The sequence below is a fragment of the Tachypleus tridentatus genome, chromosome 11 (genome assembly GCF_004210375.1).
Source record: "Tachypleus tridentatus isolate NWPU-2018 chromosome 11, ASM421037v1, whole genome shotgun sequence".
Classification (NCBI taxonomy): Eukaryota; Metazoa; Arthropoda; class Merostomata; order Xiphosura; family Limulidae; genus Tachypleus; species Tachypleus tridentatus.
The window spans coordinates 49,332,513-49,348,585 of record NC_134835.1 but is presented as its reverse complement, the minus strand read 5'-3'; the positions used below and the strand labels follow the sequence as shown (position 1 = coordinate 49,348,585).

The 16,073-nt window shown below is 32.9% G+C and overlaps 1 protein-coding gene across 3 annotated transcripts in view; it reads right to left on the bottom strand.

Annotated features, from left to right (window-relative positions):
* The window catches only part of LOC143232115 (uncharacterized), a 43,504-nt gene extending 27,928 nt beyond the window's left edge, over positions 1–15,576 (bottom strand). For 2 of the 3 annotated variants that reach the window (XM_076467199.1, XM_076467202.1), the window contains exon 1: positions 5,690–5,840. In XM_076467199.1, coding sequence (XP_076323314.1) covers positions 5,690–5,825 — 136 coding nt within the window. In that variant the 5' untranslated portion in view covers positions 5,826–5,840. Of the gene's footprint in view, positions 1–5,689; positions 5,841–15,329 lie in introns of those variants that run through there. The other variant, XM_076467200.1, reaches the window with a different exon arrangement.
* Between the last annotated feature and the right edge of the window lie 497 nt (positions 15,577–16,073).

The window sequence follows — 16,073 nt, the reverse complement described above, 5'->3', positions numbered from 1 at the left end:
ACATTTAATTTCTCGACCAGTTAGCATTTTAAAAGTTTTAATGAAAAAGATATGTGGCTTTCAAAATGAGAATACAATTAGAAAAATGGTATATTATAAATATTGACAACTTAGTTGACTATGTATCAATCTATCTTAAAAGAGAGATCATGTCCCATTGTAAAGGAGGTGAAAGTACGCGGATAAGATCTGAATTTGTACAAAATACGTGACAAACATTGTATAACGCTTATGACATGATTCCTTACCAAGCATAGTTCCTAAGATGAGAGATACTAACATGAGTGCACTTATATGTTGACTTTTGTATTTCTCCGTTTGTTAAATACTTCTAAAACAGATTCAAAAGTACCATATATAATAAATCTTACAAACGTTTTCAGCTCATGTTTTGGTACATGACTACACATCATCATGTTTTATTTTAGCATCACTACGACAGAACGAGAAAGAAACTACCATTATGCGTTACATTAAATACACTTGAAACAAACGTCAGTGTAACGTTATCTACCAATCACTTAAATTACTCTAACTATTGTTATATAGTAGCTTGAATCATGCGTTTCATTCTCGCCAGTAGGATCCCAAATATAATCAGCTATTCAAATACATACTCTTTATGTGATACTGGAAGAAGCAGAGACGTATGCTGATGACGACTAGGTAACATTAATAAAATGTAACAAGTACTACACAAATACCAGCTGATGCATTATAGGAAAATTACAAGGAGAATATCTTTGTTGTATCGTTTAGTAGTCACAGTTTGACCTGTAGCAAACTGCTTTCATGTTTATGATAGAAAAGGTCTTAACCGTAAATTTCTGAAGGATGTTCCGGATATACGGCTTTACTCATTTGAGACGAAAAAGCCAACAGTTAAATTACAAACTTTTTCAAAAGTAGAGGAAAGTCAGAAAATATATCAGAAATATTCAAAGTAGACTCAACAATTAGACGACAAATAGCATATAATCTCGTTTGATCCATAGAGAAACAAAATCATCGCTTCTTGAGTACGGATGTAAACTCTGCTAGAAACAGCAACAGCACAGACTATAAAAGTCAGTAGAAGCTTTCTGTGTGAACTAATGCACATTCACAGCTATATATATTTGGCACTTCAAATCTTATACTATTATTCATTATTTTTACATACGTTTTAAACGTTTAAGAACACAAGTTCTCGGTGAAGCACGAAACTGAAACTTATCACTAATTAACGCTAGCCCATTGTGTAGCTTTGTGTTAACTCCAGAAAGAAACAAACACGTTTCCTTGTAACTAAAAAATAACAAAGGTATAATCAACATCATGTATGCAGTGAAACTGTGTATTTTTCATAATTATTACGAAATACATTAATCCTCAAAATATTTATATTTGAAGCTATACTTAAGATAAAACACGTATAATTTAACCAATGACAGCATTTGGAAACAAACAATATGTGAATCATACTGCACTAAGTGGGAGAAGTAAATAATAGACAAATAGCGTTGCAACAACTACCGGTAAAAATTGTTTGAATTTAAATTTGGTAATTGGTGTTAATTCAGTGTTTTTGCTTCATATTTACTATATTTATAGTGTTAAAAGACGTTAAAATGATCATATTTTACAATTACCAGACGTAGATGGACTAAATTCCATCAGTTTTATTCTGTTCATATGATGATATAATATTTCATAAACTGTCCCAAAGGAAGCTTTATGTGGTTTATGTCATCTTCAATCAGAAGTACAGAACAGAACATAAATTGATCAGTGCACTCACATTTCTAATGGCTTTTTCCAGAGCCTTCAAATTTAGTAGGTTTTATGATGAACATTCTCTTTTAAAATATCATTAAGAACTACACATCTCCTGGTGCAGTGCAACATCTGGGAATATTGATAGTTATCTCTACCTGAATGAATGATTTTTGTTTATTAGAAGCCTTTTAACGGGACATAATTATGAAGAGTCTTGCTGGAATGTGAAGCGTCTTTCTTATCCAGGCGTGAAAGTACGTGTTCTTCCAACATTTTCCAATAACAGGCTTCATTTAACGAGACTACTTTCATTAAATGCTCTCAAAAATTACAATTTATGATAAAAGTGCTAATGTAACTCACCATGTTGCAAAAGAAGCTTCGTTAGATAACATATCCACTAAGAAAATAATTGCACCTTGTTTATGCAGAGGAGGTTTCCAACATGGTTTTCTCTATCATCAACCTCTTAAAAAAATCCAATGTGCGAGGTCAAATTGCAAGGGTCGATCACAATCTTTCCACGTGGAGATGCTTAAACAGACGAGATTTCGCCTATTTCTAAAATAAGGTTTAGTGCCTTATTTATTAACTTTCAACTTTAATTTCACACAAATCAAACAGCATACCTTCACATATATCAAACAGCATACCTTCACACATATCAAACAGCATACCTTCACACATATCAAACAGCATACCTTCACACAGATTAAACCTTCCACTTGTGCCTCCGAAGGGATGTTTATAATCTTATACTTGGATATTCTGATCCAACTTCGTTACTATTTTTATTATACACACACAGTTGTCCAGAATGAAAGACATCTTTTCTTGCAATTCCAGCTTTTGCGAGTGAACGAATTAATTGTTTATAAACTATAAGCCACTTGCATTGATTTATAAGGCTGGAGGTTAGAGAACACGTTGTAAATCAGATAGCTCTTGCTTCACTTCCATTACTGCATTATTGGCTTTGGATGAAAATTGGCAATGGGTGCTTTTGACTAGCTATCTCCTGCCTCTTTTCTTAGTTAAACATTATGGGTGGTTAGCGCTGAAAACCTCTCTGTAACTTTTAATGAGACTAGTGTTACAACTTCCATTGTTTATTTGTCTGCAGTTAAGCACAAAGAAACATAATGGGCTATCTGTTCTCTGCCCACCACGGGTATCAAAACCCGGCTTATAGCGTTGTAAATCAGCAGACATACCATGATGCCATTGGAGGTATCCTTCTTACATCGAAGAAACTTTAGCTTTTCATGAAAAAAAGCCATGAAAAAGAGGATAAGCAGACAGAAAACTAATATATCAATCTATTCGCTTTCATGGTCCATTACATCTCCAGATATTCACTTTCTCAAATACAACAAAGAAAGGAGTGCTATAATAACTTACGATGTACAATAAATTATCAGTGGAGAAGAAGTGCCAAAACCATATTCTGAATATTCTATCACACGTGATTTAGTGTTTTTAATGCATGTTTTCACACAGTTAATTAATTTACTCTCATTCAAAGGAGCATGAACTAAACAAAATGTGTTACTAGTTTTAAGTCGTCATGAAGCCCGGCGTGAACAGATGGGTTAAAACGATCGACTTGTAATCTGAGGGTCGCGGTTTCGAATCCCCGTCGCACCAAACATTCTCGCCCTTTCAGCCTTGGGGGCGTTATAAGGTGACAGTCAATCCCACTGTTCCTTGGTAAAAGAGCAGCCCAAGAGTTGGCGATGGGTGGTGATGACTAGCTACCTTCTCTCTAGTCTTACATTGGTAAATTAGAGACGGCTAGCACAGATAGCCCTCGTGTAGCTTTGTGCGGAATTCAAAAAACAAACAAACAAACTATTTTTCTTCATATAGTCAAAATATTTATTAAATTCTAGTATTCTAATCTGACGTGAAAAATGAAACGTGTGCTGAAAAAATGGCATCACACTCCGAAAGCTTATATATATATATATATATACATTTGTTTCAATAAAAGCTACTTGGAGCTGAAATGCTAAATCACATACATACATTACAAGAAGATATAAAATGTGCAATATTAGGCAGATTATAATAAAAAAATATAGTTTAAATGCAACTGCTTTGCCTTTATTTCTGACTATATGTTATTTTTAAGCCTTAAAAGGTGTCTTTAAGCTTTGTAAAAAAATAAATTAATTTAAAACTACTTGCAATTAATAGAACATAAGGAAAACATAAATAAATGCTTTGCGAATGAAATGTGAGTTTTGTGCAGCTTACATTTATTTTATATTTCTGTTTATTTATATAAACTACTGTTCTAACTTTTCTGCTTTCGTATTCTATGAAATTTAGTGTTCTAGGTCTAAAAGTTAGCGTGTCTAAACCATAAACCCGAAGATGTATGGTTCAAGACCTTTTGCTTCAATAACACACTCCGCAATTTAAAGCCGTGGTTGTGCTATTTGATAGTTAATCCTAATATTCGATCAGATTAGAATAGCCTACTAGTTGGTAATGGGTAGTACAAACTCTCTGACTTCCATCTATCGTGTTAGTCAACAATAGGGAAGATTACGCGCAGCTTAGCGTAGCCTTGAACGAAGTTATGAAACAAACTTACACATACAATGAACTACTTCGCCACTGTCTGTTCATTACTGTGTTCCAAGTAAGATTGTAGTCCAGTATGATTTTATTAAAAGTATTTGTGTTAACTGTCAGATTATAGGAGATTTCAGTGTTTGTTTGTTTGTTATTTAATTTATTTAGAGTTAAATCTATTTTTATAGTGTTTTGTGTAATACTTATTTGTAGATAGTTTTTAAAATTACCATTTTATTACGAACAATGATACTTGATATTAATGTAATATCACGTGGCTAAAATGTAGAGGGGCTACTGGTAACACATGGGAATTACAGGAACAATGTAATTACAAATATAGTGTATTAGCCGTATATCACGTACACTTAGTTGTAAGTGGGGAGTACACGAGTTGAGGAGCATATGAAGCGAGAAGATGCTTTGCTAAAAACTGTACGTTGCTTTCTGAATATATTTTAATAATATAAATTACTCTAATAATCAGGTTGCAAGTCAATTCATGATAAATATTTTACTTGCAATTATATTAGATGAACGTTTTTCAAGATTATTACAATTAGAGTTCTGAAATGAGTATAATATTTCACTGACTTCTAAACGTCCAATATTTCGGGTCCTTAAATATTCTCAGTTTTTGTTTTAACAATAGTATTAATATCGGCTGATCTTTCAACTCTGCAATACCTGTACAGCTAAAACGTAGGGTCCTGAATTTTAAAACAAAAATATACTTGGTTTTATTTCAACAGAAAACTTATGAATAATGTGCTTTGGAAACAAGACATTAGTAATATACAAGTCAACAATAAATTTGTATAAAACTAGTAAGAACATATTAATCCTTGTAGCCACTCAGGAAAAAAAAAAGTATGTAACGTATATATGTGAGTACAAGAAACTGATCCAAGAAAATATTTTATTAGACACTCTTAAAATCCTTACCATTATACCATTGGCAACTAACACACCTAAGGAACATAAATGGATGTTGTAAGTAGTAAGAATGTCTTAGTTCAATTGTTGAATGAAAATATTTTTTTGTATATAATTTTTGAGAAAAATGTTCAAAGTATATGATTAGTAAAAAAAGAAAAAATATGTTATTCATTACGTTTCTTTTATTGTGACTACATTAGAAATATGTATACTATATTTAGCTAAAATAATAAACTAACAGGTAGTACAGATATCACCAACACAGAAAATTGTATCTGCTTAATTGTATTATACCTAGTACCTAGTTATGAGTATTTCTTCTGAACAGGAGATCAAGTCTAAAAAACACTATCTGAAGTATAGCAAGATACAGACCTTAATTATATTTCTCTACGAAATACATACTTACCACAGAAAAATAACTGGAAGAAACAAGCCGTCCTCAAATTATTTCGGTTTTCTTTACAGGTTGTCTTATCACGGTACGTTATATGACACACATCTATGCAGTCTTTATGAAATAACCCCCAGTAGCGCACCTGCATGTCTGGAGATTCAAACCTCTAGAAACCGGGTTTCCATACCCGTGGTGGGTAGGCCACAGATAGCCCATTGCGTATCTTTGTGCTTAATTCCAAACAATCAGTCAAAATTTTATTAAATATAATATACGTTACTTCAGTAACGCAGTGAAATCGTTGCTTGACAGATTAAGTACTTGTTTAGACTGGTCTCAACAGAATTTTATTTAAAAAAATAACTTATAAATGATCAGTACTAATAAGTTATAATAAATTTACTGTTCATTAAGTCACTCTTTTAACTCTAAAAGTAGAATAATACAAAAGAATCTATTTTTATTTGGCTGGCTTTGAATCTCACAACAAATGTTTAACCTTTTGCTAGGTATCAAATGGACTTTAGATTTAGGTATCATCTTCAGAAAGCAAATAAGAAGAAATTCGAAATGATTTCTGTCATATAGAATTTATTGTTTGGTTTGCAGATTCCTTCTTATGGTTTCAGTTAGATGGTCAATTAGAAAGTAGTAGAAAAATGGAAGTCGATACAGAAGACAGAAGGTCAATGAAGTGACATTCTAACAGTTCTGCCCTAATGACATAGATCAGAGAGTTCATGGTTGCAACTAAACAGCTGAATTTATTAGTCTTGAAAATATTTAACATTACAGCCACTTTTGAATTAAAAAACTAGTCTTCTTAGAATGAGTAATACCTGGAAAGACAACCTTTATCTGCTTAGCAAATGTGCCAGCAAAGACCTTAAAATAGTTTTTAATGTCATGCAATGTTCGTTTTCGTTATGTCGAAACTTTAGTTTTTGGATCAGTGCTCGTAGAAAGAAAAAAAATTGAAGAAGTTAGTTTTAAACTGTTAAATAAATAAAAGTAAACATGTATGCATATACGTTTAGCAAGAAAGAGTATTGAAATTGAGAGCATAAATATACTATATATTCCACATTACATATTATATTAGCAGTAAATACATACGCCGTTGAAATTATAACGGATGTGAAAGTTCGGATCTCCGTTTACGAATAAATGTTTAAACCGTGAGAGTAGGAGTTTGTTAATATTACATGTTATATTATGCTGAATAGAAACTATTCACTTCAAGAGCTTCGTTCCTGGAAATCTAACTTTGTTGTAATATTACCCGCTAGAGATTTTGAAACAGCTGTTTTCCAATTCCTCCTACAGGAAGAATTGAAGTAGTTTATGAGATGTGCAATTCAACAAATTTCCAGCAGAGTTTATCAAATACACCCCCGCCCTCTATAAGTTAGTCACGTGTTCGTGAAACCGACATTACTTTAGAAGTTCCTTACTTGGCGTAATCGCTTTTTTGTCCAACACGCAACGGTATCTCTAGCTTTCCTTGTAAGCTATAAACGCAAATATAAGTCAGATTATTTTGATTTTGTCAAGTTTCATCTTAAATGTATCTCTTCTGGTGACCCAGCGGTAAGAATGTTTATATAACTAAAAATCGGATTTCGATATCTGCGTTGAACAGAGAACAGTCATCTCGTCGTGGAGCTTTGTGCTTAACACTAATAAAAAACGGAAAACTGCTAGTGTACACAAAATACTTGTTCATAGTTAATCGATACTGTCGTGTCGTTCCGTATGCCCTGGTGGACAAGTTTGTAGAGATTATTTTAAACGATAAAAAAAGTCTTCGTTGCAGTTCATATCATTTAAGACTTCGAAACAACAGTTTAACTTATATTAATTAATAATTACTGATGCTTTTAGAGTTTCTGTCACGAGTTTCAATGTAGAGAAAATATTCCATTAAGAACTACACATGAAATCGCATTTTGTGGAAACGTTCGAAATTTTGAAAAACAAACAAACTACACTATGAATTGTAGACAGTTTATGTTTGCAAATAGAGGTTTGACGTAAACTTGTCTTCGTCACTAGCTTGTTTAAATATTACATTAGAAACGATCGTTGATAAAGCACATCCTACCTGTGTTATCAGCAAGTTGTTGTCCATGCTTGTGGGGAGTTATTCTAGTTACACGATATGTATGAGTTGTACGCCACGTTTTACTCAGAAGACCACACTTCTGTGTTATACTTTGTTAGAACGTTCAGTTACTATGTTATCATAGAACTAAATCTGGTCCTGTGCACACTTATAGTCACAGAGAATCACTCAAGGATAAATTTCTAATCATGGATAATATCTTGCTACTTAAAGCTTATTTGCGGTGGTATATATCAAGCAATGTCAAATGCGTCATTATGGTGATATACCTCAAGCAATGTTAAATGCATTATTACAATCTAGTATTATTGTTGAAAAGGGAATCAGTTAACTGAGGTTAATAAAAACTTTTGCACACTCATAATTTAAAACTAAAACAATCTTTAAATCTTAAACTCTTGCAACAATCTTTCAACCAACACGCTGAACAAATGTAAAAAAATGAGATACCAGATTATACTTAAAAATCATTTTTAAAAGAGTGCCCATTTACCACTGTAGTAGTGTTCCTGTACCACTGTTTAATTATCGTATTATACAATGGCATTATGAATCGTATTAATGTATAAATAAGAAGTGAATAATTTGGGAGTAAGTCTGAAAAGAAGTAGCTTGACAAGAAAGCCAACAAGTTCTGTAGCGATGAAGGTGTAAAGAATGCTTGTCTGGGTTCGATTCCAGTGAATTTACTTTGATAAATCCGTATCAAAATAATGAATTAAGATAACATTTGTATTCATCAAATTATTGTTACTAAGCAAAAATACGAAGGTGGTTCCGGGGTTTCAAGTTATTATGCATTTTATATATTAGAAGAATGAAGGGATTTCAGTATTAGCCATGGAGAAATGCAATATCGCTATAACTTACATAAATTACATCACAAAATGCAAAGACAAAGCACTAATACGTAGCAACGTTGATAAGGACATGTTCATTACTAGTGCATTCAATAAATAACTATGACCATCCGGAAGTTTCATTATTAGAAATTGGTGGTGCTCATGACACATTTTCCGTCCTATTCCAAACAAGTCCATGAGACTCACAACAAGTTGAACTTGACAGAAACGTCTTTCTCCGCGGACAAAAGACAAAACCAGTAGAACAACTCACTAAACCGACACGAACGCCTAGCGTACTATAAAATAACTCTTTATCACCACTGAAATATTCTATGCACATGGTCACATTCCAGAAGATAAGGCAGAGAACAAGAGCGCGAAATATGAGGCAGCTTATGTCATTATGGGCATTACTGAAATTTATTGTACGAAACAAGAATCATCCACATAATATTGTGGAGCTTCTTCCAGTCATCCCGGTACTTGCAAAGGAATATTATATGAACATATCAAATCACTTCAACCAATCAGCTTCTCCACTTGTGTGTGAAATAATATAACAACATGCATGTAAGTCTGTCTAGTTATGACTTGAGGAATTCTAAAGTTTCAGTTTTTAAGTTGAGTTAATCACACTGTATTCTGACATGTGTTTCGAGCGTTGTAATCTAGGGTCAATCCCACTATTCGTTGGTAAAAGGGTAGCCTAAGAGTTGGCGATGAGTGATGATGACTAGCTGCCTTATCTCTAGTCTCACACTGCTAAATTAGGGACGATTAGCGCAGATAGCCCTCTTGTAGCTTTGAGCGAAATTAAAAAAAACAAACAAACAAACTTATGTAACCGAACAGTGTTATTTGACTGCCACTCTTATTATGAGTACTCCCACGACCTTAAAACGAGGAGCACGTTTCTTTTCGGCAACCTAAAGCCAATCACGAATCTTCTGATTTATAGTCTGTGTACTGCATTCGTAGGCGAATGTTGGCCTCTTTAATTGTTTTTTTAATGTTACTTCTAAAAAATATATACATATATGATCTACCAAAATATATTTCACAAAACATATCTTATGTGCCTTATAGATTTATCTAAGTAAAAAATTCAAACAAAAGTTTTTCTATCGTATTTTCATAGTGTGTGCTATAAAGGATCAATGATGAGAAATACTTGCCTAAGTTCTGTGTTCAGTAGTTATCAAACGTCTAAATATACATTAAATTCTACCTATATTATCCATTATAATATATACTTTTAAATTACTGTATTTGTAAAATTACGCATGAAGAGATATGTAACAAAATTGCCACGTACTCGTGATGAATTATTTGAAGTCGATGAATTAACATGAAACATTAGACTTGCGATTACTCAGTTAATTAACGTTTTTGTAAACTGATGTTCTTCAGTATTAACAGATATATATAATGCTTATCTAACTGTTGGATCAGTTCGTTCTAACCATTTTACAGGAGCGGTCAAAAGTCGTCGCTTTTACCTATTGTTGTTAAAGTGTTTGTTTGGTTTGTTTTGAATTTCGCGCAAAGTTACACGAGGGCTATCTGCGCTAGCCGTCCCTAATTTAGCAATATAAGACTAGACGGAATGCAGCTAGTCATTACTACCCGCAGCCAACTATTGGGCTGCTCTTTTATCAACGAATAGTGGGATTGACTGTACATTATAATGCCCACACAGCTAAAATGGCATGCATGTTTGGTACGACGGAGATTCGAACCCGCAACCCTCAGATTACGAGTCGAGTGCTCTAACCACCTGGCCCTACCAGGCCTGAAGAAGGTGTAAAATATCAAATATTTGCTGACATAGGATATATAAACATGTCAGAAACCATTTATCCTGCCATAACATCATAATATAAAGGTCAAATTAAAGTCATCCATACCCATAATTTTATAACTCACTGTGTACCGAAGGGAAATAACTTCATTTATAAGTCTACCAAATTGTAGCAAAACTCATAAGACCAACAACTTTTCTGGGGGTAATATCGTTGTGCTCTATGACTTACGTATTGATAGATTTTACCAGAGACTGATAGTTTCAGAGATAGCATATGATTGATCATGATTTAACTTTTATTTCCTGTCATCATAACACGTAACAAACGACCTAAACACTCAGGAAGCTTTTGAAATTCCACATCCACTTTACAACACTGATGATAATAAAGACTTTTGAAACATCCGATGAAAAGATCTGTTTTCCAAATTTCCATATACCTACATAGGAAGATATATTAGATTAATTTAATTAATTATTAGATGAAATGGTAATTGTGATTTATTAATGACTGAATGATTGTTTGGAATTAAGCACAATGCTGCACAAAGGGCTATCTGTGTTCTGCCAACCACGGGCATCGAAACCCAGTTTCAAGCTGTGTGAGACCACAGACATACCACTGTGTTATGGGGAGCTTATGATTTATGGATGAAGCATATTGTGATAAGAAGTTCAGGACAACAATTGGTTCTTTAGTTCGACAACTTTATATACATTAAATAACGACTTTCCCAACCCAACATCAGTATAACATGTTAGTTCTTTACTTGCCATATCAGCTATTATGAAACTGACAGAAATCTCTATGGTATTGCTTCCCGTTCAGTTTCGTAAAAAAATTGTATAAGAATGTGGTCGTCATCATTAAAATTTCAAACTTACTAGTTACGTGGCTATGTAACAGCGCCCTCATCTTCACTCCTTCGATAGTTTATGAATTATTACAGTTATTAGATAAAGGTTCTTACACCAACCAACTTCTTTCTCACAGTTTCTTGAAAAATAAAAAAGTTGGTATTTTTTCCTTATTAATTATTAAACACAAATAATATCTTGAATGTAATAGTTTCACATCTCTTCTTCAAGGTAAGGATTCTAACTTGAAACTACGTGTGAAAAATACGTAAAGATTTGATGGACAATGCATAAAACACTTACGCAATAAATTTTACAATAAGAAACACCTAGTGTTTTTCATTTTCAGAATAAAAAAGTGATATATATAGAATATGTGTTAAACTTAACATTAATTTGTTTATGTTTCTATTCCATATCCTCCCCTTTAATGAAGTTGTTATCAGAGTTGTTCAAATGTAGTTCATGTTGTTTACTTTATACCCGTGTGAAGATAGTAAGCATAAAAAACATTAGCTTCCAGTGATAATAAGTGGTTGGTGTGCACGTGCAAAGGCAACACAGAAAACATAAAAGTTGTGTACAATGAAGTTACGAAAGGAAAAGGAAAGAGGGAGAAATAGTCTTAGTAAGAAAACTGGTGAATTAATTCAAACACTAACAACCATTTTTTATCCAGCAAAGATAACAAATACTTATGAGAGTTTGTTTAAATACATAACAATTTGGATTTGGACAGTTTCAATAGAGCTAACTGATTTGGGGATCTTAGTGAATGTCAGAGAACAAACGCCTACTTCTGGGTAAGAGTGAACACGTGCTATTTGGTGATTGTTTGTTTTGCATAACTTCTACATTTTCGTAAAATGTAAACAATTTTATACATGTTTCAAACTTTCAATTTATTTATTTATTGTTATTTCCGAAAAACTAAGATTTAACACGTGTGTTATCTGTCCCAAAAGCCGTCTTCTTGATGACAGAAAAACATAACGACTTTAACATCAACAAAACAACTGAGTAATGATTTGTGTTTGTAGTTTGTCGTGACAGAATCTAGTAATACCATTGCGATGAATTACATAAATAAAAAACAATAATAATTTTACAAGTAACTAGTAATATACCGTTTTGGGCTTTCAGCATATTTCGGTATGTAGAAACACGTTTCTGTTGCGTTACGCATGCAATAATTTTATCATAAAACATATCTAAGTAGTGAATAATCTTTTTGTAACTTTCTGTACGTGCTGTTCTGTTTCTCCCGTGACTTTTTACCCTAAACTTCTGATCCATAATCGAAGGAGTAGCTCGAAGATATACAAAGTGATAAATACATCCGCGTGTACGTATCGACCAACAGTGTGCTGCCTTCGTGATCAGACTGGCCACATCACTGTCTGATAGCATATCATGATCTTGATGGCGCCTTCAGCAGCTAGAAAGATGTCCACCACAGATAAGACTGCAACAGACGTAGCAAATGTTCGATGTTTATCTCTTTCACGTCGCTTAGTTTATATCAAAGCATGGCTTTTTACATTAGACTGTACGGGGACAGTTTTCTCCCCCTTTTTCTCATTAAGACAACGTTATAAAAATAAGAAAACAGATACATCGTCATCAATATAAAAGTTTCGTTTTGAGACGAATAGTCTACACTTTTTATCACTGCAAGGTCATTAGCTCCTAGTGTTTCTTATAAGTGCACATAAACGAAATGGGAACCTGAAGATAAGTACAGCAGAATATTTATGTTCAGATATAGATCTTACCATTACGAACCCTGCTTTATCATTGCACTAGGTTACACTAGTACGTACAGTGCAAAGTGTACTCTCTTGAGCTTCGTTCTACCAGTAACTGTTTCTTTTACATCACCGCGTATGCATTAAAATGCCCTCATTAACACTGTGGTTTCTTACATTATTGATATTTGTATTCTTAAAACGTGTTAATTCTCATAGTCACTTGAGATATCTATTTCGTCGGCTAAAGATTACAATATATGAATTCAAGCAAACAAATAATTAAACATTAGTTCATAAAGCTTATTTACTGCTTCATAGTAACTATTACTTCTATACCTTTATTCTCCTATAACTAATATTCGTTTTCCAATCAGAACAGTATTTCCTGATCTAATGAACGTTCAGTTCTTTTTACTAACTTTGCCATTATCTTCAATACCTATTCAACAGTGATTAGCACATAAAACGTTACTAATAGACTTAAAATTGAAACGATTTTCTTACTCACCCCTAAACACAATCAACGTTTTATAAGCGTGATTAGAAAATACGGGTCAATGTGCTTTTTTCACATTGGAAGATCTTTAATACAGATGTAGGTGTTATCGAAAAAACAAAAAGAGGTACCTGTGGCAGAATGTTCAAATATATGTTTATAAGTACGATTTCTTTGGAATTATGAAGGATACCTTAAGCGTTTGGAATGGGCAGTAAAACGAGGCGTGAAAGATAATTTTAACGAATATCGTCTAACAACACGAAATATTCTTATGTACGTTTCTGGAGAACGTCTTTAACTTCCATTCGTAAGTATTACTTATACGTTTAGCGTCTTTGTTTTCCTTTCATACACATAATCTCCTACTGAGGAATATTGTAAAAAAAAATGTATCTTCAGGCAGCTCTGTTGTTTTGAATTTAACAGCACCTGAATATATGATATACGAAATTTTGCGAAAACTTTTAAATATAAGTTCATGACAAAATAATTAAAAACAAACCAAAATATTTAGCGATAAAATGTTAGATGTAAAGCAGCAATATTAACTCACGACTTTCCACATAAAGATAATATTTATCATGTAATATTGAATATACGTATGTATATGAACATACACACACGTGTATGTGTGTGGGTACGACAAGTAACTTGCTGTAATACGCAACCGTCGATTCGAATATATCGTTCAACTGTATGAAAAATGTTAGCATACTTTAAAATAAAAATATTGTTCGATTTCTTTATTACTGTGATGAAGGAAAAGACTTCATGATGTTCTTGAATTGTATTAAATATGTGAGAAGAAAGTAAAGACACCAGTGGAAAACGTTCGTGACAAGTGTGACGTAATAGGTCTTTTGTTCATACTACAAAAAATCGGCAACACTATTTATTCATCCTTACAATGTGTTAACACATAATATAACATAAGAAACAACGCAGTAACCCCTAACACAGTATAATAATCTTTACATAATTCTTAGGAAGTTTTGTTAAAATAAAATCCGTTAAATATTTATCTGAAACTACTTCCTATTCGAACGCTTACGGTTCTTTTCATAGTTCACGTAAAGAAACAACTAACGAGATAGATCTTATGGTTGACTAACGTCTGTGATTTCTCCCACGTGTTTCGATAGTCTGTGAGAGTATAGCTCGGAACCCGAACGACATATTTCTACCTTTTCTGTGAGCTAATCATTACATACCTATTGCATTATTAATCAGTTGTTCAAAAATGGGTTTTAGTCGACGTTGGAACAAAATAATAATCTCGACTCTCTTATAAGTTACGTTCTTAAAATTATTAACAAAGATTGGACATTTATGTACATTAGTATTTTCTCACAACGAATATCCGCAGTGAACGTTTAAACACCTATTAGTACAACGTATTATTACAACACACTAATATAAATTTCAAAGCAGGACACAGCACATTACACGAATACAATAATAAACATATGAGAATGTAAGCACACATTTATATCTATATTAGCGGTCACACGTGTATGCATGTTTAGGTGTACATATTATCTTACAAGTAAGAGCACCGTGTTGAAGGAAATGTACATGCGCAACAAAACACACCGAAATATTTACATTTTTTACATATACGAAATACTGATTATATTTCTTGGTCAATAATATAGAACAAAGTTATTGAATTAAGCTCAGAAATGGACGTTATAATTGCTAAAATAATGACTATTAGATATAATGTATGAATTTAATATATGTATCCTTATTTTACGGTCACATACTCACGCTTTATTGGTTTGGGATTCGACTGTTTGCGACGAGACATGGGTTAGGTAAGTGGTGAATCCCACAGTGGAATATTTCCTCATGTGAACGTCTAAAATAATTTGTAGTAACGTGAATGCGTTTAGTGCTAACTGTTGTTTTCGAAGGTATACAAATAAGTATTGTTCTTAGGTGAGCTGTCACAAGCTACGAACGTACGAACCTTTTTGACCAACACAAACTGACGCTGGGAACTATCGTGGAAACGAGTCTTATCAAGCTGGCTGCGCAATAGTTTTGTGCGCATCCTCTCCTTCTACTCTTGAAGTCAGGGTTTTGCATTTTGGTAGTGTGTTTCGAAATAAATTCCCAACACTTCTGAAATTTCACGTGAAAATTCTTATTTTATGAGAGCCAATATTTAACTAAGTAAACAATGACTTACACACAAGTAGGTTCTAGTAAAACAGATAGTCAAAAAGCGTAATTTATATGTAAGAGTAATAATTTCACAGTATAAATTACTCTCTTCAAAGTGTAAATAGAGACGTAACAATAAGAAACCACTGGATAGTGAAATATACCTACATTTATTAAGTATATTGATTTTTTGACACGTACAGAAAACTGAAAACAGTGCATATTTAATTTTATAATAAAATATAATTTGTAATGAAAAATAAAATAGTGAAAATTATGAAAGCTATAATTAACAGAAAGCTTGCCAATATAAAAAGCTTGTTGTATAAATAGAACACCATTAAG